The 24,999-nt window shown below is 44.7% G+C and overlaps 1 protein-coding gene across 3 annotated transcripts in view; it reads right to left on the bottom strand.

Moving 5' to 3' along the window:
• Positions 1–2,242: 2,242 nt before the first annotated feature.
• The window catches only part of ATRNL1 (attractin like 1), a 512,339-nt gene continuing 489,582 nt past the window's right edge, over positions 2,243–24,999 (bottom strand). For 2 of the 3 annotated variants that reach the window (XM_036027363.1, XM_036027364.1), the window contains exon 28: positions 5,654–6,179. In XM_036027363.1, coding sequence (XP_035883256.1) covers positions 6,055–6,179 — 125 coding nt within the window. In that variant the 3' untranslated portion in view covers positions 5,654–6,054. Of the gene's footprint in view, positions 6,180–24,999 lie in introns of all 3 variants that reach the window. The other variant, XM_028513523.2, reaches the window with a different exon arrangement.

Below are 24,999 nucleotides of genomic sequence, written 5' to 3'. Positions count from 1 at the left end.
CTAAAAATGGCCTCCGCAACTGGCCCAAGGCGTTACAAAAATTTGGCATTTGCATTCACATTAAAACTTGAGCGTGTCCCCACTCAGGAGCTCTTCTAAGATAACGAATACATCACTGGAAAACACAAACTTTGAGATCTCTTTTGGCAAAGGGGCTACAGAAGCACGAAGGACTGTTACCAGGGTTTGCTCACTGATGCCGTTTTCCTAGGTGGGATTCCAGAGCACGGTCTCCTATCCGACCACGCACAAGGCTGGTGTAAAGCGTCTGCTTAAACAGCTATCTTGCCTGAATGAAAATTTCCCTTTTCTGCCACACATAGAATGTGCCAAACCTTCTGACAGGGAGCAGCATCCTGTGTTTCTGCAGTGGCAGCAGGGTTTGGTTTCTCGTGCAATTGGGACCGCTGCACAACCAGCCCTTGCACGAAACAGAATCATTTCGGCAAAGGAGGGGACCCCTGGTAGGCAGATGTGGTCAGAATTGTGTGTGTGTGGGGGGGGGGGTGGTGCGGTGTGATTTACAGAAGCTCAGCTAAAGTTGGAAAGTGCTCTCATATTCGGAAGGCAGACTACTACTACTTGTTTTCGTTAGTAGGGCCGGGGGAAGTACAGCGCAATGCACCCTTGGCTGCTATGGCCTCTGCCGGGCCCTGTGATGGCAAACAAGTAGGAAAAACCACGAGCATTTCGAGAGCGAGTTGTGTGCTCATCAGAACGGGCTGTGGGTTAGAGCTGGAAAAAAAATGCCTGCCCCTCCTCACGCTGGCCACTAACAGGTGATTTCTATGAAGAAACCTCTTCAGGGCAGAGTCCGTTTTGAGTCAAAAATCTTCAAATCTCCCGATAGCTACTGATCCACCATCAAAAAGCTAAAACACGTGTAAGGCCCGGACGTTCCGAGAAGCTGCTGCTTTTTGTTGTCAGCAAAGGGGGTCTGGGATTGAACTCCGCTCTCCTCTCTCCTTCAGGCACAGCTTCGTCTGGGCCCCTCCCAAACTTCCCTTTCTTTTCTAACGCTTCTGGGAGACGCCAGCCAGGCTAGGCCTGTTTCTCGGGGCTAAGTGGGTCTTCTTGGCCCCAGCTTCTTCCTTGGCCTGACTGCCAGAGCAGGAGCTGGCGGGGGAGGGGAACTTCAAGCCATCCTCTAGAGCACAGATAGGACCACCCTCAGGTTTGGGCCTCTGGTTAGGAGGCAGAGAGCGGGCCTGAGGACCTGAATCTAAGGGGGATCACACACACTTGCTTGGTCCTTCTGTGGGGGCTGGAAAGAGGAGGGGCGCTGGATTCTCCTGGGCTGCTCCGTAGGAACCCCAGACAAAGCCCCGGCAGAGCAGTGGCGCTGACAGGAGGCTGGGATGCAGGTGGCAACGCGGGGACTCAATCCAAAGCAGGCCAGAGAACAAGCGGCCTTTTTCTAGGACCTGCTTCAGCTACGCCACAGCTGCGCCAGTCGCAGAAAGAGGACTCCTGTCTACCGTAAGCAAGAACCAGTTATGTAAACACAAAACACGTGGGCTGGGCGGAGTGGGCGAGTGGGCCAGCCTGGCCACGCACCCGGGCTCTGAGAGTTTCTGCCACCCTCAGACGCCTAAGTGTTCAGCACACCGTTCCAAGTCTCGCAGAGGCGGCCAACGAAGCTCAGGTGGAGAGGGGGAGAGAGAGAATGGGTTTTGCATGGGGAATTCAGGAACACAAATTTTATAACCCAGGTTTAGAAGGTGGGGCTGGAGGGTGCTTTTTCCTGCACGATCTTGGGAGGGTGAAATAAATAAATAACAGAACCTCGTTGGCAGTGGGGGTTGGGACAGCCAATGTTTTTATTTCAGTGATTTCACCCTGATTCATAGCACATGGTGTCACAACATGTTTGCTTTTGGAAGCAGGTTTGCATTTTTACACAATCTGTTTTTAATACTGGCACGCACACCTGTATACATATACACTGATATGGTTCTAATTCTTAATTTTAAAAAAAATTGAGAAAACGAAAATGTTACATGTACACAAAAATGAAGACACGGCTGTAACACCGACCAGATGGCTTATATTCCTTGGAAAAATATTTAAAGCATTTTGAATTCATTACTTAACATAAAGTCTTCTAACTGTTGGGAAAAGCGGCTCTCTGGCCCAGGGCAGTGTTCCCCTAATTTGCCTCATCGTGAGAATCACTGAACAGCTTATTAAGCATATTAATCTCCAGGGTCCCATCCAGTCCTTCCGAATCTCCATCTCCAAGGAAAAGGAGGGAATCTGTACCAACCCGGACCAGTTTTACGACCAAGTTCCACGCTTTGATAAAATGTCGGATGGGCTTTGGAAGTTAATCTTTTTAAAAAGCCTGTGTGGGGAGCACGGATTCATTTGATCCGTTTTAATTTTAAAAACCTTTTCTATGGAACACTTTTCAAGTCCCAGTTTTATGTTCAGTGAGCAAAGGGACGTTCCCTGTAGGACAACCACACGTAAGGGTTGATCTGTGTATGCCGGGTTTGAAAGCAAAAGTGACAACTGATATTCCCGTCTAAATGTCATCAAGCGGTAATTTAAAAATCACTCTACTAAAACAGTATATATTTTGAAAGAGTCAAACCCTCTACTGACCCAAATATCAAAGTCATTTTTGAGAAATCTCCGTATCTTAGACATATAGGAACTTAAGATTTTCGTGAAATCCTCACTTGTGAAAACCTACCCGGCTTTTCCCTGTGGTGAAAAGATGGATGAAAACTTAACAGACGGATTCATAAATCAAGGGGAGGGAGAAGAGGGGTCTGGGGGCCCCACGATGGTTAGTAGCAGCTACACTGCACTGGGGCGGAAGCTTTGTGTTTATTTTCTTCCAGGCTCGCAACGGTTCTGCCAGCGGGGCGCCGCTCCCTCCCCTCACAGATGAAAAGTCCGAGGCTTCAGAGGGTACAACCTGCCCAGCACCAGCAGCTCAAAGTTGGTTCCTATGTCCATTCTCAGGCCCATGCACCAGTGTGCACTCTAAGTGACCCTGCCGTATGACAACAGCCACACAGTCACTTTGTCTTACTGGTACCCCCTCTGCAATGCCCCCCCCCCCCCCCCCCAGAAATGAGTGGTTGGAAGGTACAGTAAGTGTCAATTACACAGCGACATATGTCCTATTTTAAGTTGTCCTAGTGAACATAATACAGTGGTATATGGCATACATTTTCCATGAGTATCCCTAGAATAAATTTTTATTTGAAAGCAATTACAAAAATCCCAATCCTCTTAATATGTATTAAATCAGCCTGTAAGCATGTGCAATCTTTCAACAAGAATTCTCTAGTTAGGTCTAAATAGTGTCTGTCCCCTGGCTAATTTTAGGAACTCCGTTCCATTTAACCCCAAATTTTCATATGTGGAAGAATAATAAATCCTCGAAATCTAAAGAATTTTTCAAGGTCATTCTAAATTGATATATTATATACAGAATTCCATGAAGATACATTTTCAAGAGAATCCGTCATGTATTTGCTGAATTCTCAACGAGTTCTGCACACTTGTGGTTTGGTTAAAAATAAAAGGAAGCATACAAAATTAAAATTGTTGTGATGTGGAGACAAAAACATTCAATTTCACGACACACTCAAAGTCATTATCCCTAAGGTTTTCTCAATCCTCTTCACCTGAGGGTGAATGATTTCATCACCAGTAAAAAGCTTTGATAATGCGAGAAGATACTGCGGAAGTAGTCACGAGGTTGCAGTATTCGGAGCAGGAAGGTATGTTATGACTTTAACGTTGTACTACGTCCCCGATTCTCCAAAATCCACATTTTCAAATTTTAAGAAGCTGATGGGATTCCAGGTGGTTGAAGGTGGACAATTCTTTACAGTAACACCCTTTGCTTGGACTCTCTAAAAAAATACAGCTGAAACTGATTTACGTACCACTCTGTGTGTTTTTGTTAATAAGCTCTCTCTCATGACAATCGTTAGAGAATTACACAAACTGGGCAATCATTTTATTTTTAAATGATTATATTTTTGCAATCACCAGTTTTGTCAATTGATTTTTCCAGGAGAAAAATGGACATTTAAAGGGTCCCAAAAGGAAGCTAATAAAATTGCTTGATTGTGTTTAGGAGACATTTACAAACTTTTCTCACTTTTTTTTTTGAGAGAGAAAATATCATAGGGAGGTAAAATCCAGCTCCACTCCCGGCCCCCGCGAAAACCCCACAGGCTATAGATAGAATTACTCTAAGAATTAGTCTTATTTTTAACGCATGGAAAATAGCAAAATCATCATGCGAACATAAGGAATATATACTATAATTCATAAATGCCTAATTATCAAAACAATGACATTAGTCATGGTTAGAAGCAACCTAGCAATCTTATATACGATGCAACTACATGTTGTATGATCATTCCTGATATATATTACATTCAGTCCTCATCAAATTAAAGCTGACTATGTGTAAATGGCATTATAAAATCAACATTTCCTATCACAACAGGGTGGTGTTCCGCTACCGCACAACCAGAGCATGCAAGTAACTACGCGTTAGCTGTAAACAGCGATGTGTCATTCATTACCTTCCAGAAATCCAAAGAACATGAAGAGTACACATGTAGCTCTAGACATCAATTACACTTCAGTGACTTTCATCCTAACAAAACTATGTCGTGTGAAGCAGCTTTGGGCATCTCTCAGAGTTCTCTAGAAATATCTTGTAGTCACCCTGAAGTTAGGAACCTACCATTCCCAGGAAGCTCGGCAATGCTCCTGAGTTCTCGTGAACTGCGGTCAGACTCAGAACACGCATGGTCCCATGCGCCAATGTGAAGGCCGCTTTACACCGCTTTTCCTTTCTGCCGTGATTTGGTGGTGAGTCATTAATAGTGGGCTGAATGGGGGCGATACTGAACTTCTTTCTTACACTGGAGACTTCCTCTCCTGACACTAACATGTTCACGTTAGAAATGAGAATTCTGTAGGAGTTCTTGCCGGCAGATACTCCTGTCCGCTTGCATTCTCAGGGGAGCGGCTGGCAGGAAGGAACCTGGGTCACATTATAACTTGGGAGTTGTCGGCTCTACAATACTTTCCATCACATTCGTAAAAGGTAGATGAACTTGAGCAGCCAGGAGAGGAAGACCAAAAAAAGAGGATCTGTTCTTATGAAAATGCAGAGGGATCATTCAGGTCTGATCCAGTGGCTCCTAGGCAATTAAAAATGATGGCGATTGAGCAGAAGGGCTGTTGCAGCCTTCTGCGGGTCTGCGGCGGGGGGGGGGGGGGGGGGGGGCTGTGTTCGGAAGGAGCGGGAAAACTGATCATTGGACAGGCTCTTCCGGGCTCTCTCAGCCCTGACAATGAGTCAGGCAGTCAGCACGGACCTCGGGAAGGTTCTCTTTCCTCGGAATGCTAATAAACCTCCTGTGCAGTCACACCTACCATCTGTCTAAGTGCACTCATTTGGTTCTGCATTCCAGTTAGGTGGAAATAGCCACATTCTCAAAATGAGTTTGAACTTGATACTGTCATATGAGATATTTAAATACATTGCCTACATCCTACTAAATCAAAATCCTGCATTTACATGTACAGTGAGAAGAAACAGTATTTAAAGCCATTGCAATTTGTTCATTTCCTGTTCATATACAAGTGATTTAAGTTTGCTTACGAGGCAAAAACTGTACAATTCTCATCGTTCAGGCATTATAAAATGTCTTTCTTTAATGTCTTGGGATATAAACAGTTTGGTTTACACGAATTACATATTTTTCATCTGCGTAAGAAACAATATACATCTCTTTCCAGAGCAATGTAATGTTCTCTAGGATACGGCTAAGAGAGGTTTAAAAACTGACTTCAACACCCTTGCCCTTCAGTCCTGTTACCCCTAGAAAACTCGTGAACATTCTTTGGCCACTTGGGTCATTGCCCGTTTGCAGGGAACTGTACTCGGGTCCTGGGACCACACGCAGTTTCGCCTCCGTGAAACTCGAGGCCGTCGACCAGCCTTGACGGAAGCCACTGACCACGTGAAGGAAGCGGTGCCGATTCCCCAGGAGCAGCTCCCGGTTCTCAGACACAAGTTCCTTGGCGTGTGGAGAGGTGGGGCTTGCGGTTTCGGACTCCGGAGGTCTTGTCTTTGCTGTCTGAAGGCTTCTGCTGCGAGATGTCTATGAGGGCGCTGGCGATGGCGAGGCCTGGAAGAAAAGGAGAGACACCTTGACATGTTCGGTCAGGTACTTCGAGGACGTCCCGAATGCGGTGGCAGCGGCGGCTGAGCACCGTCACTGTACCGTTTTACAGTCAGTCATCAAACGTTTAGCCGCATAATGGAACTTACCAGATCGTTCAGTCTTTACTTAGGATGTCACCTAACGAACATATGAACTTCATTCATGAGAGAAGAACTAGGATCTCACAAAGTTCACTGGCTCTGACCTCGCACAGTCAGATTCAGAGACGACAAAGTATCACAGTGAGCTGTGGATATGGCCCCCAACGTAGTTTCTGTGTCTGAACACAGGTTTGCTATGAATGTACGAGGGATTTCCAGTGTTACTATTTGTGTGTGTGTGTGTGTGTGTGTGTGTGTGGTGGGGAGAACAAAGGTCACTGCATTAAAATAAAAAATTAGGGCAGTTTTAGGTTTACATAAATTTTTTTTTTAAATTTTATTTATTTATTTTTAGAGAGGGAAGAGAGGGAGATAGAGAGGGAGAGAGAGAAACATCAATGTGCGGTTGCTGGGGGTCATGGCCTACAACCCAGGCATGTACCCTGACTGGGAATCGAACCTGCGATACTTTGGTTTGCAGCCCGAGCTCAATCCACTGAGCTGTGCCAGCCAGGGCTAGGTTTACATAAAAATTGAACCAATACTGAAACATGATTATAAACTAAAGTCCACAGTTTGCATCAGGGCCCATACTTGGTGTTGAACAGCTCTATGCATTTTAACAAATGTATAATGTCATGTACTCACCATTATAGTGTCATGCGGAATAGCTTTTTGCCCTAACAGTCCTCCGTACTTTATCAGTATATTTCTCCCCTTCTCCTGGGCCTCTGGGTATCACTGATATTTTTTAAAACGTCTCTACAGTTTTGACTTTCCCAGACTGTCATATAATTGGAATAGTAAAATATAAGTCTTTCCAGATTCTCTTATTTCCCTTAGCAATGTGCCTTCAAGCTCCATCATATCCCTTTTTTTTTTTTTTTTTTTTTTGGTATAATGGCTCATTTCTTTTTATCACTGAATAATATTCCATTGTATAGATAAATCACAATCTGTTTATCCACTTAAGGGCAACCAGATTGCCTCCACTTTTGGGCAATGATGAATAAAGCTGCCATAAACATCCTTTTGCGAGGCTCTGTGTGAACCTAAGTTTTCAGTTCACAAGCACCTAGGGGCACGAACCTTGAGTCACACTGTGAAGTAAGCCTAGGTTTCAGCTTTGAAAGAAACCGCCACACCATCTTCCAACGTGGCTGCGCCATTTAGCGTCACCCCCAGCAATGAAATGAGTGTGGCTGTTGTCCACACCTTCACCAGCGCTTGGTGTTGGCTGCAGTCTGGATTTTAGCCATTCTGATAGGCGTGAGGCTGTAATTCACTGTTGTTTTAATTTGTAATTCCCCAATGACACCTTTTCGTATGCTTTTTGGTTACATGTGTATCTTCTCTGGTGAGTTATCTGTTTAGTTCTTTGGCCTACTTTTCACTGAGCTATTTGTTTTCTTATTGCTGCTTTAAGAGGTTCCTTTTACATTTTCGACGCCAGTCCTTTACCAGACACGTGTTTCACAGACATCTTCTCCCAGTCGGTGGCTTATTTTTTCATTCCCTTAAACTGTTTTTTATGAAGAAGAGTGAAAGCAGGCCCGGGGATAGAATTGTGCTATGCACACGAGGATGTGGAAGAAAGGTAACCTGTAGAAATTTAGCGGATAACTATCTTACATATAAGAAGAGGGCCTTGAGTATTATCAGCAGAATACCAACACGAAAGTGATCTCTAGCTCTCTTGGGCAATCCCCCAGAATACTGTTTACACACTGTTGTCCACTGATGGACAGGGACATCTGGTAAAATGTTCAGGGATAATTGTTTCCCAAATTTGTCAAAGCAATGGCTCCATACAGATGCCCCAGTTTATCACAGCTACCCATGCATCACTGCAGTTCCTGGTGAGCCCCCTGTTAATTCTTGAGCGAAACAGAATGTGCCCAATCACACACTAAACCAAGAGGCCAGAGTGCCTTCTGCAAGGTCTCGGAGACTTGACCCTGGATGGGGCTGGCCCTGGCCCTGAGCCTTCACCGACAGCTCCTGCAGTTGCTGCTGTCAGAAGGCCTCACATGCAGATCTTATCCCACGGAACGCGCATGGGACAATATATTTTACTCCTGCGGGCCAATTTATTCTTAATTGGTTTACAGGAGACACAGCAAGGTCATGGGAAATACACGGAGATGTGTGTGATTATGAGCACATGTATGTGTTAAAGGCAAAAAGAAGCCTGGAGTAGATTTGTAGACAGAAGAGCAGCTATTTGTGGAGAAGGAGAAACTGACAGTGTTTTAGAGGGAAGGGATTACAAAGTTATAGCTACTGACAGCTAAGTTAATAATCTTACATGTTTACCCTTGGAGGGTTGCTGTGAAGTAACGTGCTCTTTCAGGATATTAAATATCATCCTGAATTTCTTAGAGGCAACATAAGATCAAAGGATCAAAGTTTAAATAAAAATTGCTTGCTTGGCCTTTGAAAAACACATATGAACTTCTTAAATGTCCAACACAGATGTTTTGGTCACTTATTCTGCCATAGGAAATACTTCTTCTGTCACTTCTTTAAGGGAGGGAGCTGAAGCACATTCCTGAAAAGAAACCCACAGACCTTGGTTGTGCTACCCAACAGTTCATTCAGACAGACCCTCATCTCCCAGCAAACTGCTGTCGTCATTCGCAGCCTCCTGTTTTTTCATTCCTGGCACTGCCGGGTCCAGAGACGGCCAAATATGACAATAATATGTGTGAATCTACTTTCACGTGGACAGAGACCACTTGCACTAATTTCAATGATCGCAGCATCCAAATATGAACTCATGCTACCCATTAAACTATTGTGTGACCTCTGAGCTCTGAGAAAACAAATACTTTCCCATTTACACGTGGCCCCGAAGGCCATTCCCTTGCAGAAGGTACGGGCCAGCAGAGAAGTAAACAGGTGACAGGAAAGTGCATGCTAATTGGAAACTGTCCCTGTGTCTTTGTATTCTGGGGCCTGGGAAGTGCAAAGCCTAATTAAAGTGTTGTCTCTCACAACACATCCTGGGCTTAGTAATGGTCCGTGAACTTGGAAACACATTCAATTGAAAATAATAAATCCTCAACCGTGTTTCAGTTCTTAATTTGCAAATGAAATTGCAAATCATGCTTATTTTAATTTGACAGCGTTTCGACCTTCCCTATGAAAACGGGAAATGAACTGCACTCTTGGCTTCCGTGTGAATGGCACTATGAATGCAGGAAACCCTGCACTCCTCCCCCGGTGACATCTGAGTGGCCGCCAGGTGTGCTCACGGAGGACACTGAAAGGCCCCCGGCCCAGGTTTCATCTTCTTGATAGGCCAGGTGAGGCTTTCATTGAGATTGAAGCTTGTGCGCTTCATTGCACCACGCAGTGTGTGGCACGCCGTGAATGAATCCTGTATAAATCTTCCCAGGTTGTTAATAAGTAACACGCTAATCGTCGTAGCTACCTGTGCGCACACTTAAGCGTCAGATGGTTGGGTGCAAGATTGGATTCCTATGCCTGCCTGGCTTCCTGTTTTAATACCGGGAGAACTTGAAACAGTGGCAACCCTCAAATGGCTAGGGCCTCGTGCAACCTACAAGGGGGCCCGGACACAGACGGGTAAACCGGAGCGAGGAGGCCCCCGTCCTCCTGAACTGTCTAGTGTGTGGAAGACTCATTACGAAAGGGAGAAAGGAAAATTAAAGTAATTTCTATCATTTCCCATCAGCGTGCTTTATTGTAGGGAATCTAATTTTCTTAATTGATAAAAAGAAAAGTCAAGTCAGTAGCTCTTTCAAACAGGCAATATTATCTCCGCTTTCCCCGCAATGTAATATTGATGTGCTTGTGGGAGGCCGGATGCGCAAACGGGCAATGCCCAGACCACGTAGAAGACCAGGACCGTGGCCCACGCGCGGCGGCAACCCGCCCAGGGAACCAGCCCCTGGGGCAACAGGCGGTACAGAACCCCCCCCCCCCCCCCGACCCCGCCATGTCATACTTGCGGGAAGTCAGACTGCTGCCTCTCATAGCAGTTGTGGAAGTCAAATCATTAGCTCTGTATTGATGGGCCCCCACTACCCAGGACTTGATTAGTCACTGACAGCTTCTGTGAGTTTTGTCCCTGCTTCCAACTCAGGACCAAACAGAGAAGACAAAATGTGCTCCCCTAACAACCACACAGGACACCCTGCATCGAATTAGGCAGCCCCCAGCTCCCCGAGGCCACAGCCCCCGGTCAGCACGTCCTGGGGTCCTTCTCCTTGTTCCATTCGGAAGAGTCCCCACGCATCTGCCCACCTTGAAGTCTCTGCCAAGACAAGCCATGGTGCCCGACTCCCTGGCTATATATAGCAAGTTCCGAATAGATAGCTTTTGCTTGTTGTTTGGTTTATTTTTACACCTGCCACGAAGAGATAAACAGAGCTTGAGATCTTTCCTGGATTAAAAAAAATATGCATCAATAAAATAAGAGCAATTTAGAAGTGAGTTCTCTGCTTCGCCCTCTGAGGTGAACGCTTCCTCCTGGTATAGGTCTCCCCGGGAACCATTTCCCAGTGACGGGTTAGCGGCGATGACCCCACGCTCTCCAAACCACGGGAGGAATCCCTCGCTCCCGGGAGGACGCCACGCAGTGGCTCTCGGTGACGCCGTTGGAGTCCCATGAAAATCAGGTCAGTCTAGAAGATCATTTTTCAAAACGTCACACAAATCATCTGGTGAAATGCACTTATTGCGTTCTCTGGGCCTAGCACAGTTCCTTGTTATCAAAGCAATACAATTAACTGGGGGAACAATTCATTATTTTAGACTGGTGGTCTAAAGGAATTTCATTTACCACGTCAAGATGATTCACAGACGCCGCAGGCTAGCGCAATGGATATCAAAATAGGCCGGGGGATTCGATAAAAATGCTGGGGTTTAAATATTTATTGTAAGCTTTACCTTTTTGCACTTGGAGTCCTTAAATACCAGACACTATGGCAGTTAGATTATTTAAATGTGAATTGTAAGCCTCATAAGAAAGCAAATACCATTTTCTGTTTCCCGTTCCATTTCCCGCGACCCCTGGCGTTTCGGCCCGGTGTGTGGAACGAGGAACATCTCGTGGCTGCTCTGGGTCGCCCGGGGCAGGGCCGGCTTGGAAGGGTGCGGACTCCTCCGGGACCCTGTGGATTTCCTTCAGAGCATGAGCTCAACTCCGTCGTCACCTCTAGATGCCACGAGCTACCACAGGTATTTCATAACTAAGTAGAAGATGCAGCAAAATGGCATCTTTACCCAGAAACTAGGGAGGGAAAAAACACTGTATTTTCTTCCTAAGATTTAAGAACTTTGTTTCTCAGTAACCGTGTGTAGACATGCCCTAAAGAAAATGCAATGTAAACATCTAACAGCTAAGTATTAAAATGGAAAATATGCCTTTTTAAACCTCTAAATTGGCGATGAAAATCACCAAAAAAAAAAAAAAAATCAGGAATGTAGTTATCTTTAGAAAAACTCTAGGTTTTCCTAATGGAAGTAGAATGGTCTCAGAAGACTCCAGCAGTAACAACCTACTCATAAAATTTACTGATGTGTGTGTGTGTTTCTTTTTACAATTATGCAGAACAATTAATAAGTACAGGGACAAAACACTGCACACCAGGCGAAACTGCCTCGGACAGCACGTCCTCCCTTTCCGTACAAACACCGTGCTTCCCCTTCACATCTGAACAAAGCCTCAGAGAAGGCATTCATTTTGGAATGCTCGCCTCTCCGGTCTGTGTGAAAGCAGGCGCCGCTATATATTTTAATTTCCCAGGAAAACAGCTTCATTAGGCGTGAAAGGTTAATTGCAGGTTTAAGTGGAGCTCAGGGACCGGCGCAAGGTCTGCCGTGAATTGCACATCGTGCTTCGGGAGGACTTGAATGAGGGCTGTAGACTGTTTACCCTGCTGAAATGCTTTACTACCTCATTTACTATCTGTCTTCTTTTACGGCGTGTATTTGTAGTTCTTCTAAAGCTTAATGGCTACAGTTTTATTTCACTGTAATCAGATTTAAATGGAAATACCATGCTGGGATGTCTAACTGCTTTCCCTCTGATTGTATACAGCTACGTACCCATCAGAGCCTCGGCCATCCTTCACACGATTAAGAAAGTGACTTTGGGAAACTTTGGTGTTACACAGGCTCTGGCTATTGTGCAGAGTTCGTTTAACATTCAGTGTGGCCGCCCTTGCCAATATACAACTGGGGATGGGCGCATAATTAGAAAATATGCATTTCTATTTTAATTTATCTTTTGGAAGGCCAGCACGACTGAAGTCATTATTAGGCAGAACTCCAAAGGTTACACCGTGGAACAAAAACTGAAACACTTCAAGTGCCGGAAACTGGAACGGACAAATGGGCTAGCCACATTCATCCCAGAGCTTAAAGAAATGTTTCTCTTTGCCTACCAGAGACCAATGACAGATGTCAGTGTTTAAATACAAGTGATACTGGTATTCGGGTGTCAAATTTTTGTTTGGCCTTTAACACATCATAATGTTTTAAAACTGCATTTAAAGACATGCTGTACAAGTTCTAAAATGTAACCCCCCTGGAGTACCACAGATGCCGCGTCCGACAGCGCTGCCTGGTACTCCCTGGGCTCTCCGGAACTGTGCCCTTGCCGGGAGGGCGTGTGCTCGGTAGATGGGGACCATCACTGTCCGAGTCGCTGGTGTGCGCCTTCATGACTTTTAACAAGGAAAGCCTCCTTTCGATTTTAATTCTAATGTTAACCATATACTAGAAAATTGTATTTTGAAAATTTTTTGATTTATTAGGGGCACAAAATTGACAAGAATCGGCCTTGAAGCTACTTTTCAAAGTGGGTAAATAAATTTCCAAATGGCATTCCCTCTTTCTAAGCCAAGTGGGAAACCATTTTTTAGTATTTTCTTTCTTCAATTAAAAAAAAAACCTGACATATGATAATACCTTGTTTTAAGTCCTAATCGTCCTTAATTTAATTTCACTGGAGTACTTACTGCTCATTGAAGAAACTGAAGTATGGCAGTTTTGTAGTAATAGACATAATTTATTTTCTGTTAGGTATGGACATTGTACTTTAGCATTTCTGGTAGTAAAATGTCATTGGTTGCTTCAAATTAAATGAGATTATACGTGGCAGTATTTTATAAGCTGTATTTATAATGTATTATACAAAGTTAATCATTTCTATTATAAAACAATCAGCTACTACTCCTAATAATACAAAATCAAAATTAAATCACACATTTCCAGAAAACTCCAAAGTCCTAAGGATCAAAAAATTCTTTGTAGAGCGAATCCCTTCAGCCATTATTTCTTGAGTGCCTACTATATAGATCCTGGGCACCGCTCTGGCCCCTAAGGATTCAGCAGTGACTAAGACAGACAAGACACAAAAGATTCTGTTCTTCCCGGCAGATGGAGGTTGTGTGCTCTTTCAACCGAGTTATTGTGGGAGTTGGACAGAAGGGCTTAGAAAAGGGCCTGGCACGTAAGAGCTCAAAAATGTCCATCATCTGACATGCTACTGTAGTGAGAGCATCCTAAAGAGGCCACCAGAAACCACTAGAACTGATAAATGAGTTCAATAAAGTAGCAGGATAGAACATTAATATTCAGAAATCAGTTGCATTTTTATGCACTAATAAGGAACTATCAGAAAAAGAAATTAAGAAAACAATCTCATTTAAAATTGCATCAATGCCCCCCCCCCAAAAAAAAAACACGCCTTGGAATAAATTTAACCAAGAAGGTAAAAAACACCTGTATTCAGGAAATTATAAGACATTAAAGAAAGAAATTGAAGATACAAATAAATGGAAGCATATACTGTGCTCACGAACAAGAAGAATTAACATGATTAAAATGTCCATACAACCCAAAGCAACCTATAGATTCTATGCAATCCTTATCAAAATACCAATAGCATTTTTCCCCAGAACTAGAAAAAATAATCCTAAAAATGTATTTGAAACCACAAAAGACCCTGAATAGCCACAGCAACCTTGAGAAAGAAGAAGAAAGTTGAAGAGATCATACTATTTGATATCAAACTATACTATGGGCTGTAATAATCAAAACCTGGTGGTAATGGCATCCAAACAGACACACAGATCAATGGAACAGAATAGAAAACCCAGAAATACATCCACACGTACATGGTCAGTTAATCTATGACAGAGGAAGCAAGGAAGCAAGAATATTCAAGGAGGAAAAGAGGGTCTATTCAATAAGTGTGTTGGGAGAATTGGACAAATACATGCAAATAGATAAAAATAGATCACCTTCTTATACTATATATACCAATAAACTCAAAATATGTTAAAGACTCCAATGTAAAACTGGAAACCATAAAATTCCTAGAAGAAAACATAGGCAGTAAATTCTCTGACATTCCTCTTAGCAATATTTTTTTCTGATATATCTCCTCAGGCAAGAAAAAGAAAAGAAAAACATAAACAAATGGAACTATGTCAAACTGAAAAGTTTTTGCACAGCAAACCAGCAAAATAAAAAGACAGCCCACTGAATGGGAGAAGACATTCGCCAATGATACAACCAATAAGGAGTTGCTATCCCAAATTTATAAAGAACTCAGACAACGCAACACCTAAATAAATAAATAACATAAAATAAACAATTCAATTAAAGATACACAGAAGACCTAAATAGACACTTCTCCAGAAAGGACATATAGATGGCCAACAGACGTGTGAAAAGATGCTCAGCATCAGTAATCGTCAGAGGAAGGCAAATTAAAACCCAATGAGATGTCCTCTCGTGTCTGTCAAAATGACTATCATCAATAAATCAACAGACGAGTGTTGGCGAGGATGTGGAAAAAAGGAGACCTTAGCGCGCTGCTGGTGGGACTGCAACTGGTTCAGCTGCTGTGGAAAATCAGTATGGGGTCCCATCAGAAAATAAAAACTAGTGCTGCCATAGGACCCAGCAATTCCACTTGTGGAGACATAGCTGAAGAAATCCGAAACACTAATTGGAGAAGATATATGCACCCCTATGTCCATTGCAGCATTATTTACAATAGCCAAGATAAGGAAGCAACTGTAGTGCCCATTGATACACAGAGGGTAAAGAAGGGGCAGTACACAGACACAATGGAATATTACTTGGCCATAAAAAGACTGAAATCCTACCATTTGCAACAACATGGATGGACCTACAGAGCATTATGACAAGTGAAATAAGTCAGAGAAAGATAAATATCATATTTATCATATGATTTCAATTATATGTGGAATCTAGGGAAGAAAATAAAGAAACAAAACAAAAAACAGTTCATAGGTACAGAGAACAAACTGAGGGTCACCAAATGGGAAGGGTTTGTGGGGACTGGGTGAAAAAGGTAAAGGAATTAGGAATACAAATTGGTAGTTGTAAAACAGTCACTGGGATGTAAAGTACAGCACAGGGAATATAGGCAATAATATTGTAATTGTATAGTGCCAGGTGGATACTAGAATTATCAGGGGATCACTTTAGAAATTATATAATTGTCTAGTTACTACACTGTATACCTGAAACTAAAAAATAATACTGAATGTCAACTGTAACTGAAAATTAAAATGAAAAAAATGTCCATTGAAATGTCCATTCAAAAGTTAGCGTGCCCACCGTGTGGAACGACAAACAAAGGACAAAATTCAATAGAGACAGGGAGTCACAGACAACACCAATTCAGAGCAGCATTGTCAGTGAGGCGGTAGTATTAAGTCCTCAAGCCAGAATTATTTCGGTGTCTTGCATAATACAATTGAGAACTTGCTCATGAAGATATAGATGACTTATAAGTATTTTCCACTCATTAAAAAAATGTGAAAGTATTTGAAATTGGTAATGGGAAAATAGAAGAATGACAACGTTAAACAAAGCATTGTTTATATTAATATTGCTTATATTATTGGAAATAGGACTAATAATTAAGTTTTATAAATTTTTTAGAGCTAAAAATGCTTTTACATTCATTATCTAGGTTATTCCTTAAGACTGTTCTGTTGGAAGTGGGTCAGGAAGCTATTTTTATCCTTGCTCTGCAGATGGCCCAGAAGATGCACAGAGTGATTAAATGACTAGTTCAGGCTCTCACAGCTGCTATTAGTGGTGGGACCCGAACCCAGGACTCTAGATCAGGGGTCCCCGGCCCCTGGGCTGCAGACCGTTACCGGTCTGTGGCCTGTTAGGACCGAGGCTGCATAGCAGGAGGTGAGTGGCAGGCGAGTGGACCTTCACTCGCATCCCTGCCTGAGCATCCCTGTCTCCATCCCTCTCCTGACTCCCCCCAACCACCACCCTATCCGTGGGAAAACTGTCTTCCACGAAACCGGTCCCCAGTGCCAGAAAAGGTGGGGCCACTGCTCTGGGTCCCGTAGGTCACACTCCACTCACTTTACAGCCATTAGAAGGAAACTGTTGCTTTGGTCCAAATGACTAGTGCATTATTTCGATCAAAAGAAAAAGAAAAAAACATTGATAGGGGTGTGAATCAGTTATGGTCAAAAGCATTAATTAACACCAATGGTAATAAAAACAATGATAATAATACCAAAAAACCCTGTTGTGTTAACATTATCTGCATGCCAAGCACTGCCCTCGGCACTCTGAGGCATGTTTTGCCCACGTACACAGCAGGAAGGAGTGAAAGATGACACGGCTCATATCTGTAAACACGTACTGAGGGCATACTGCAGGCAGGGTGGTTCAAGTTGGTTGTTCTCCAAGAGTCACCACCGAACAGCACCGAGCCAGGGCAAGAACGCAAGGGCTCCTCGGTTTGCTCCCAACTGCAGAGAGATGAATTCTGTGAAGTCGGCACAGGGCGGCAGGGAGAGACAGAACTGAGACCTCCAAGGTGGGGGTGGAGATCAAGGGTGCCCGATGCCGGTGATCTCTGAGCTGAGGGCTGAGAGACGAGAAGGAACGAGTCAGATGAAGAACACTGCACGAGGGACCTGGTGTGTTTGGGGCACAGGGAACTACAAACTCAACATCATGGAAGAGAAGGGTGTTCGGGAAGCTGCAGGGCACTTGCTGTGGCTGGAACACAGGTGCGAATGGGAGAACGGTGAGTGAGGAGGGAGGCTGGCAGAAGGGGCTAGTCCATAAAACAGCCTCGGGTGCCAAATGAGGAAGCTGATTTTGAATCTGCAGGCCAGAGAGAGCCCCGGAATGATGGTCAGGAGTGAGGAGGCACAACCAGACTTTTATTTCAAAGAGACAACGCTAGTAGTAGCAAGGGGAACAGACTGGAGTGCGGGCGAGACTACTATTATGAAACCCGGACTGGAGCGCAGCAATCAGGACAGCAAAGGGGAGTGAAGAGGACAGATACCGAGGAGAGATTCGTGTGGGAGACATGAGCGGGGAGGATCTGAAACGACTCCCAGCTCTCTGGCTGGGGTGGCTGAGCACGTGGGGGAGGAACAGGGAGGGCCAGGGTGTGAGGGAAGGCGGTGGAGCATTTGTTCAGTTCTGAACGTGCTGAGTTCGGTGACCTGTGGGGCGTCTCAGCAGAGAGGTCTAGTTGGATGTGCAGGGGTGGAGCTCAGGGACAGAGTCTAGCCCAGAGGCGGAGCGTTGGGGGCTATCTGAATGGATGGAATCTGAAGACTTTGTCCTTGTGCAGGTGGGTAACACCAGCAGCAGCTGTTGCAACAGTTAAAGCCTAAAATCTCAGTGGCTTGACCAAACAGAAGTTTATTTCTCACTACACAACGCCCAAGGCGGGTGATCCTGATTGGTACCGGAATGTGCACGTGGGGGGCGGCCCGCCGCGGCATCTGTTCTGTGTGGTTACTTAGGGACCCGGAAACGTGGTGCTTCGGTTGTGTTACCTTCAGTCTGGGGTCTTCTATGGCTGCCTTGAGCATTGGCATCTAGGTGGGTGCCAGGCGCCAGGTGGGAGATGAGAGCGCAGGCAAGGTACACCCCCTTCTAAACCGCCTTGGGCCAGAGAAGCTCATGACACTGCTCCAGTGCATCGGCAAGTACCGCATTCCAGAAACAACTCTCCACTGCAGGGCAGGGGTGGAGAGCTAGCAGTCTCCGCCACTGGAGCGGAAGGGGCCACCTTGGCAGAAAGAATAGAGTCAGGAGAGTGCCAAGGAGAGGGCTGATAACGGGGGAGGAGATTCCATGAGGAGACAGGAACACCCAGCGAGGTAGGAGAAAGCCAGGACTGAGGTTCTCCGGACTCTCTCAGAAGACCAGTCAGTGGTTACTTAAAACCTGAGCATCCTACTTTTGTTTGCAACAAATAGCCCCCACATTCCATGACAACTGCAAGCCAGCGAGTTTGCGGCTTCCAGCTGTTCTTGACCTGAAATCCAGAATGTCCCTGGAGGGGTTTCTCTTGGCAGGAAGTTGGAGTGGGCAGCCGCTCAGGTCACTCCTGGCCCCACAAATTCATGACTTCGGCAGGCCGGCAGCAAGGACCCCGATCTCACGGCTGGCCTCCTGCCCCACAGATGCTCTCACGGGGCAGCAGAGTGGATGCCACAAGTGTCAGTGTGAGGTCAGGGATGGCTGGGTTCAAGGATTTTCTTGCTACAAATACACACCTATTGTTGTTCAAGACTCGCGAAGGACTGGGCATACCTCCACCGGCATGAGAACCACACGGGTAGTAGCAGGCAGGGCGTGTTCCATGTTAGGTGTCGTTTCTACGATGCCAACCACACGGGTCAGGAAACTGGCTGTACGTCTCAGGAAACTGGCTGTACGTCTCAGACGGACCGTGCTTACGCCCAGAGAGGGAGAGCCGCACTAGTGGGTGCCTGCCCTGTATCTCGGCCACTGCCATCTCTAGACAGGTTTTAATATCTGTGCCCGTGTGGGTAATGCTCGTGAAAAATGGTAACAGCTGCCACCCTTGCTTGGCATCAAAGTGTGAACAAGCCAACTCGCCCTGAACGTCTTCAGAGAGACGTGGAGGGCTTCAGACCGACTCTGGGGGTCCCCCCAGAAGCTTCCCTCTGTCCCTGAACAAACGCTCCCCAAAAGGAAAAACAGGTTCACCTTCCATGTGCGGATCTCTCTCTCTGGAGATCTGTACAAAGTTGGAGCCAACACAAACACGTATTTTCTTTTTCTTAGCTCAGACACTTATTTGTAAGGCACTAGCCGGCAATTTTAAATCAGGGTAAAATAGTGTTGGCTGGCGATGTGTACCGTCGCTTCCCACGGCGCTTGTATTATAGGGCTTGGGAGAACCGGAGACAGATACAAAGTTTATGATGTCATATAACACAGACGTACCGCATTAAATATTAAAAGACAAGCGATCAACTAAAAAAACATGAATTTTAGTATTGTCCAAGGTGTTGTTTCTGCCCCCAAGTTCACAGCAATCAATATTTGTAAGTGATCTCAACATGAAAGGAAATGGAAACTCTAGAACTATCTCTGCAAAGTCCAACTGTTATTTCGGCAAACTCCAACGGTAAAGCATGTTTATGCCTTCGATAGAAAACTCTCAGCTCACAGGAAAAAGGAGATGAAATTACGCCAATCCTCACTGGTAGCCATTTGGATAAAGTGGAAGGACAGAATGCCACACAGAATCACGATGTTTCCATTCATGTTACTATAAATTGCTTAGACCTTACCGAAAGTTATTACAGATAACTTAGTGGCCAAAGGCACTTGAACAAAAATAGATGTGCCTGCAGCCAAACCGACCCCTGGGAAGCTTCCCTGGCTGGAGGAAAATGCTGTTTAGGACAGTGTATTCCTCAGAACAGACTCCGAGCCGTCTCCCTGGCACTCGCCGAGTGTACCAGGAGCCCCGGAGGTACGCCTGCTCTCCTGCGATTCATCACGGGGACTTTTAAGAAGCAGCGTGTTTAAATGACCCCCTTTCATCTAACAGTGGGTAGCACAAAGGAAGCCTTCATTCAGGGAAGCAATTTTGAGAGCCTGGCCGAGCCTGCCTCATAAATGCTAACCCTTTTGGGTGAAGAAAGTGCCATTTCCCCCCAGTCTGCCTTCGGGAACAATCGGAGCGGCCTCTGAGCTCCTGTACGCTGAGAAGGGTCCCGAAGACTCAGCACTACTGGCAACCTTTCAGACTCTCCAGGTGGGTGAGCAGACGGGAGAGGTCTGGAACTTTCTGGCGGCATCTCCCGGGGATGAACGCTGCCCTGAATTTGCTCCGGGTTGTCTCCGGACAGAGCGAGAATTCTCACCCACTGGTCCCGCATTCTCCGACTGCAGTTTTCTAAGTGATTTCCAACTGTATCTGTAAAAGGGACATCTTGCTAACCTCAGGGTCCTCCTAGGGTGGCGGAGAAAAGGGTTCAGGGAAGGATGGAGGCAGGAATCCCTAGGAGCACACGCCATTACAGCAGGCCTACTGCGGATGAAATCAGGGTGTCATTTGTGGGGTGGCACGGAGGTCTCTGCCCTCTTTATCAGGCATGTTCACTTTGGATGGTGTCTACCTGCTTTCAGTAAGTGCCGTAGCTGGCAGGAGGATGAAAAAACTCGCTTTCAGGTCAATAAGGGAAATCTTCTGTGATCAATGGTTGATTCGAGCAGGATCTTCTGAATGGGGTGGACTCTGGGCTGCGTGCTCTAAACAGTTTTCAAGGGAGTCCCACCGTGAGGTCTGGGCAGGAGGCCAGCTCACCACCCAGATGCCGCTGACATTTGGCCCCATGGCCAGGGGGTTCCCATAACTAGAGAATTATTTTTTAGTAAAGAAAAGACTTGCATTTTAGAGGCATTCTACTTACCAAAGTAGAGAAGTGTAGCAGAAGTATGGTACTATCCAAGTTTTAAAAAAGCATGAGTATTGCAAATTTGGTTTCATATTCTGTTACTCCAAATCCTTAATTATTAAAGTTGGAGGAATGCAGATTATACATTTTATTTGCAAACATATTTATGGCTTTCCCTAAACAATGTCAGAGAGGATTTTGAAAGGACAAACTCCGAGTGGCTGATTTATAATTGACAATGTATGTTGTGTCTCTCCACCCGCCCCCTCCTTTTTTTTGGGTAAAGGACTACTTTTTAGAAATCATTTTGAGAAACTGGGATCATGATAATCAAAACAAAAGCAAATCCCGCAGAATTCTGCACGGATAACTGCAGCTCTTAATCAGGTATATCACATTTCCATTTTGCTTTCTGGAGTTGCACATAGCCAACCTGTGGTTTTCATTGCTCTGGTCAAGTACTAATTGAGAGGAGAGAACGGAGAAGTGAAAATCCCGATCCCGGGTCAATGAGCCACGATGCCAAAGGACTAGCCACATTTTCCTAGAGAGCCGGAATAGTCTGTGAGAACGGAAGGTCAGTGGATAAAAAGTAGATCCTGACACTCATGACCGGGCGCCTACCGTCTAGTGGCCATCACTCTGCTGCATCCTTACAGCACACTTTGCAGGGGATTGTAAGCAACGTTCTCTACAAAACACTGCATGCGCTGGCTGCCTGGGATGACACGGCTGGCTTAGGACGGGACAACTCTGACGGCCTGAACTGACCCAGCTGAGGCAAGGGCTAAGCCACTCAGACCTCAAACTGAGTTTCAATTCAGATAAAAGCAACAACTAAACTGTAGGTTGCTGAATGGCTTGGTGGTTTGACTGCACGGTGCTGTTCAGCACCCAGGGGTGGCGCCTCCACCTCCACGGCACGGCCAGCTCATGTTCTGGAGCGCACGACCCAATGTGAAGGGGTGTCACACTGTCACACTGCCGCTCTGAGCAGGCCCTGTGTTCAGAGGTGTCATTCAACACGGCAGAGGCACCTGAGGGGGAAACGTCAAATACACCCCTGGAATTACTGTAGGATGAAATGGGTGATTTCATAACTGTAAGAAATTTGGGGAAAGGCCCGTTTAGAAGGAGAAAACAGGGCATACGATGCCACATGAAAATGCTTTTAGAATACGGAGCATCGGCATTCGAGAGTGAATCGGACATAAGTGATGAAACAGAGCCACGTCCCCCGAATCCCAGCACAGGGGGACAGATTCCTAAACACCCTAAAGTGGCCACTGTGATAACACACGTGAATGTGTGCCACACTCGATGGAAGGACTAAGGGACCACCGAGCTTCGAAAGGTGCTTCTTTCTTTCACAGGTGATTTGCCTTTTCTCAGACCTTTAAGGGGGATCGATCTTTGAAAGGAAAGGTGAACTGAAAAGAGAAAACACGTATTTTTTAATATACGAAAGCAAACTGTTCCACTTCCCATTTTTAACACACTGACGCGTTTTGTTCTAGTATTACTCAAAATTAGGTTTCTGATAAAAGTTCAGATTAATTATCCCACAACGCAGCCTAATCACTGCTGACATTTTGAGGAGGAGATGTGAAGGAAGCCAAGATAAAAACTAAAATGTGGGTGAGAAATGTTACATATGTTCCTCATTACAGCCCCCCGTGACTTCATCTTCCCTTACAGGAAAACCCAGCCAGGGCGACTCTGAGAGGCAGGACGCACGCGCAGGGCCCCCCGGCTGACCCCAGCAGGGCCCCTTCACACCAGGCACCGCCTAGTTCGTAGATGGTGTGCCAAGGAGATTTTGGATGTATTTCAGTTTCAATGTCATTGTTTCATTAATTTTCATGACTTTTAGTGTGGTATAAAAATAAGGTGGAATGTATCTAGGTGTTACACACGAGAGCTCCGTCAATTTAAATGATTAGCCTTAGAATTAAGCGAGCACTAAATCTAATCTGACACTTCCTTTTAAATTCCGTGAACGTGGCAAATGTTAATATTAAAAAACCAGGTACTTTAATTATACAAAAATCCTTAAACCCCAGTATGAATTATATGTTGTCAAGCTCAGCATCTACACATTTTTCTCTTTTTAAGAATGTGAATATAATTGGCCCCTATAGTTTATTTAGTTGACATAAAAAGCCCATAAACTCAATAAGAAATAAAGTTTGCCATAAAAAGGTCAAAATTGCTCCTGGTTGAACTGCGTGAAAACCAAGCAGAAATGCTATTAAAATATAAAAAGCAAGAGAAAATACCGGTTTTGATTCTCTCGTGTTCCTTAGGGTAAGTATTCCACAGAATGGGCTTACAGACAGCTGTGACGCAAGGACTCGGTGAGAATCCTCGCTAACAACCCCCCTGAAGTGGGCTTAGTTTTAAAAGCAGGAGAGAAGGAAGCTCACAGGACTCACTTCTAGAACCTGACCCATAAGGACACTTCGCACACGCACAAACACATGCGTGTGTTCATGGGGTGGCGGACCAAGTCCTTAGAATCAACAGGTTGCAGAACAGTTTATTAAATTTACAGCGGTGCTCTTTGTATAACCAGTAGGAACACAAGCAAAATACTTGCTTATTTAAATAAAAGCTGTTTTATGTCCGGTTTTGATTAGAATATTTGAACAAAGAGGAAAAGACAGTGATTATCAAACACTGAATCCCGGGCCCTTGGTTTGAGATAATTAGTCACTAGACAATTTCCCTCTCAGGGATACACTGGACCAGACGTTTATTAAGGAACTTTCCAGGGCTTCATGTAAGGCAATTAATATAGGTTTCACTATAGAAAATTACACTTTCATGACTTTCTGTTCAAGTTACATGAAATTTCACGTAAGGAAAAGCTTACGAAGCCCAAGATTTTCTTCCCACCCATGTCATTAAGATTCGTATTTGAATATAGTTCCCTTCATTAACAGCAAATCAATTAGCTCCAATTTACGAACAAGGGCTGCTAAATTTAACCACAATAGTTTGCACAGCTTTAATTTGCATTCACGAAAAAAAAAAACACAATACATGAATTTGCTACTTGGGAAGAATGTGACAAATGCATTAATCATGAAGAAACTAAATTCAGTTTTCTTTACTCTTCCTCACAAAGACAGATGTAAGATAAGAGACCACGCCTTGAACATTCTCGAAGCAGACAGAGACGTAGTGATTACAATGGGGATATTCTCAGGACCAGAGAACCCGAGCTGGAGGGAGTCTCAGAAATCCCCTGGTGGAGCAAACAGGGAACAGAACAACTCCGCCTCCCGAAGTGCCCAGGGAGCAGAGTAGTGAAGAGGGATTTGTTTTTTTTCATGTTCTCCTTTGGAAACCGCCACAAAAATTAGAATTTGCCAGGACTGACTAACTGGCTTTTCACTGACTTTGCTTCACTCCTGAGCCAAGCTGCTCCTCACCCCCGAGGTTGCGAGAGCTCAGAGATGACACGCTCACTCATAACACGAAACGTTCCTTGCACAATTTAGATTTTTTAGAAAGCATGAGAACAGCACTAAAACTGTTCCCAACACCTACACTGTGCACCAATTCTTTTGACAAGCCAATGAAATACTGTCAAACACATTTACAAGTTTGTATCACTGTGGAAAGATGTGGATGAAAAAACATTCAACAGCAATGCATTGTATTGTAAATATTTCCCTAATGTTGCTACTTGTCTTTTTACTTTATTTTTTTTCTCTTAGCATCAAACTTTTGCTTTTAGATGTAGTTCCACTCACAGATCTTCTTCCTGACTCCTATGTCATGTGACTCCTGTGCCATGTGACTCCTATGAGCTGCCTGGAAAGACCTTCCCTACTTCCCATACAAGATACTCCTTATGTTGTCTTTGTTGGCTTTCTATTTACTGTAAATTTTGATATTGTTAAGAAGATACAGCCCTGGCCCGTGTGGCTCAGTTCCTCAGAG

Source organism: Phyllostomus discolor, chromosome 5 (genome assembly GCF_004126475.2).
Source record: "Phyllostomus discolor isolate MPI-MPIP mPhyDis1 chromosome 5, mPhyDis1.pri.v3, whole genome shotgun sequence".
In the NCBI taxonomy this organism is placed as follows: Eukaryota; Metazoa; Chordata; class Mammalia; order Chiroptera; family Phyllostomidae; genus Phyllostomus; species Phyllostomus discolor.
The sequence above is the reverse complement of the archived record's forward strand: the minus strand, read 5'-3'. Positions and strand labels throughout refer to the sequence as shown.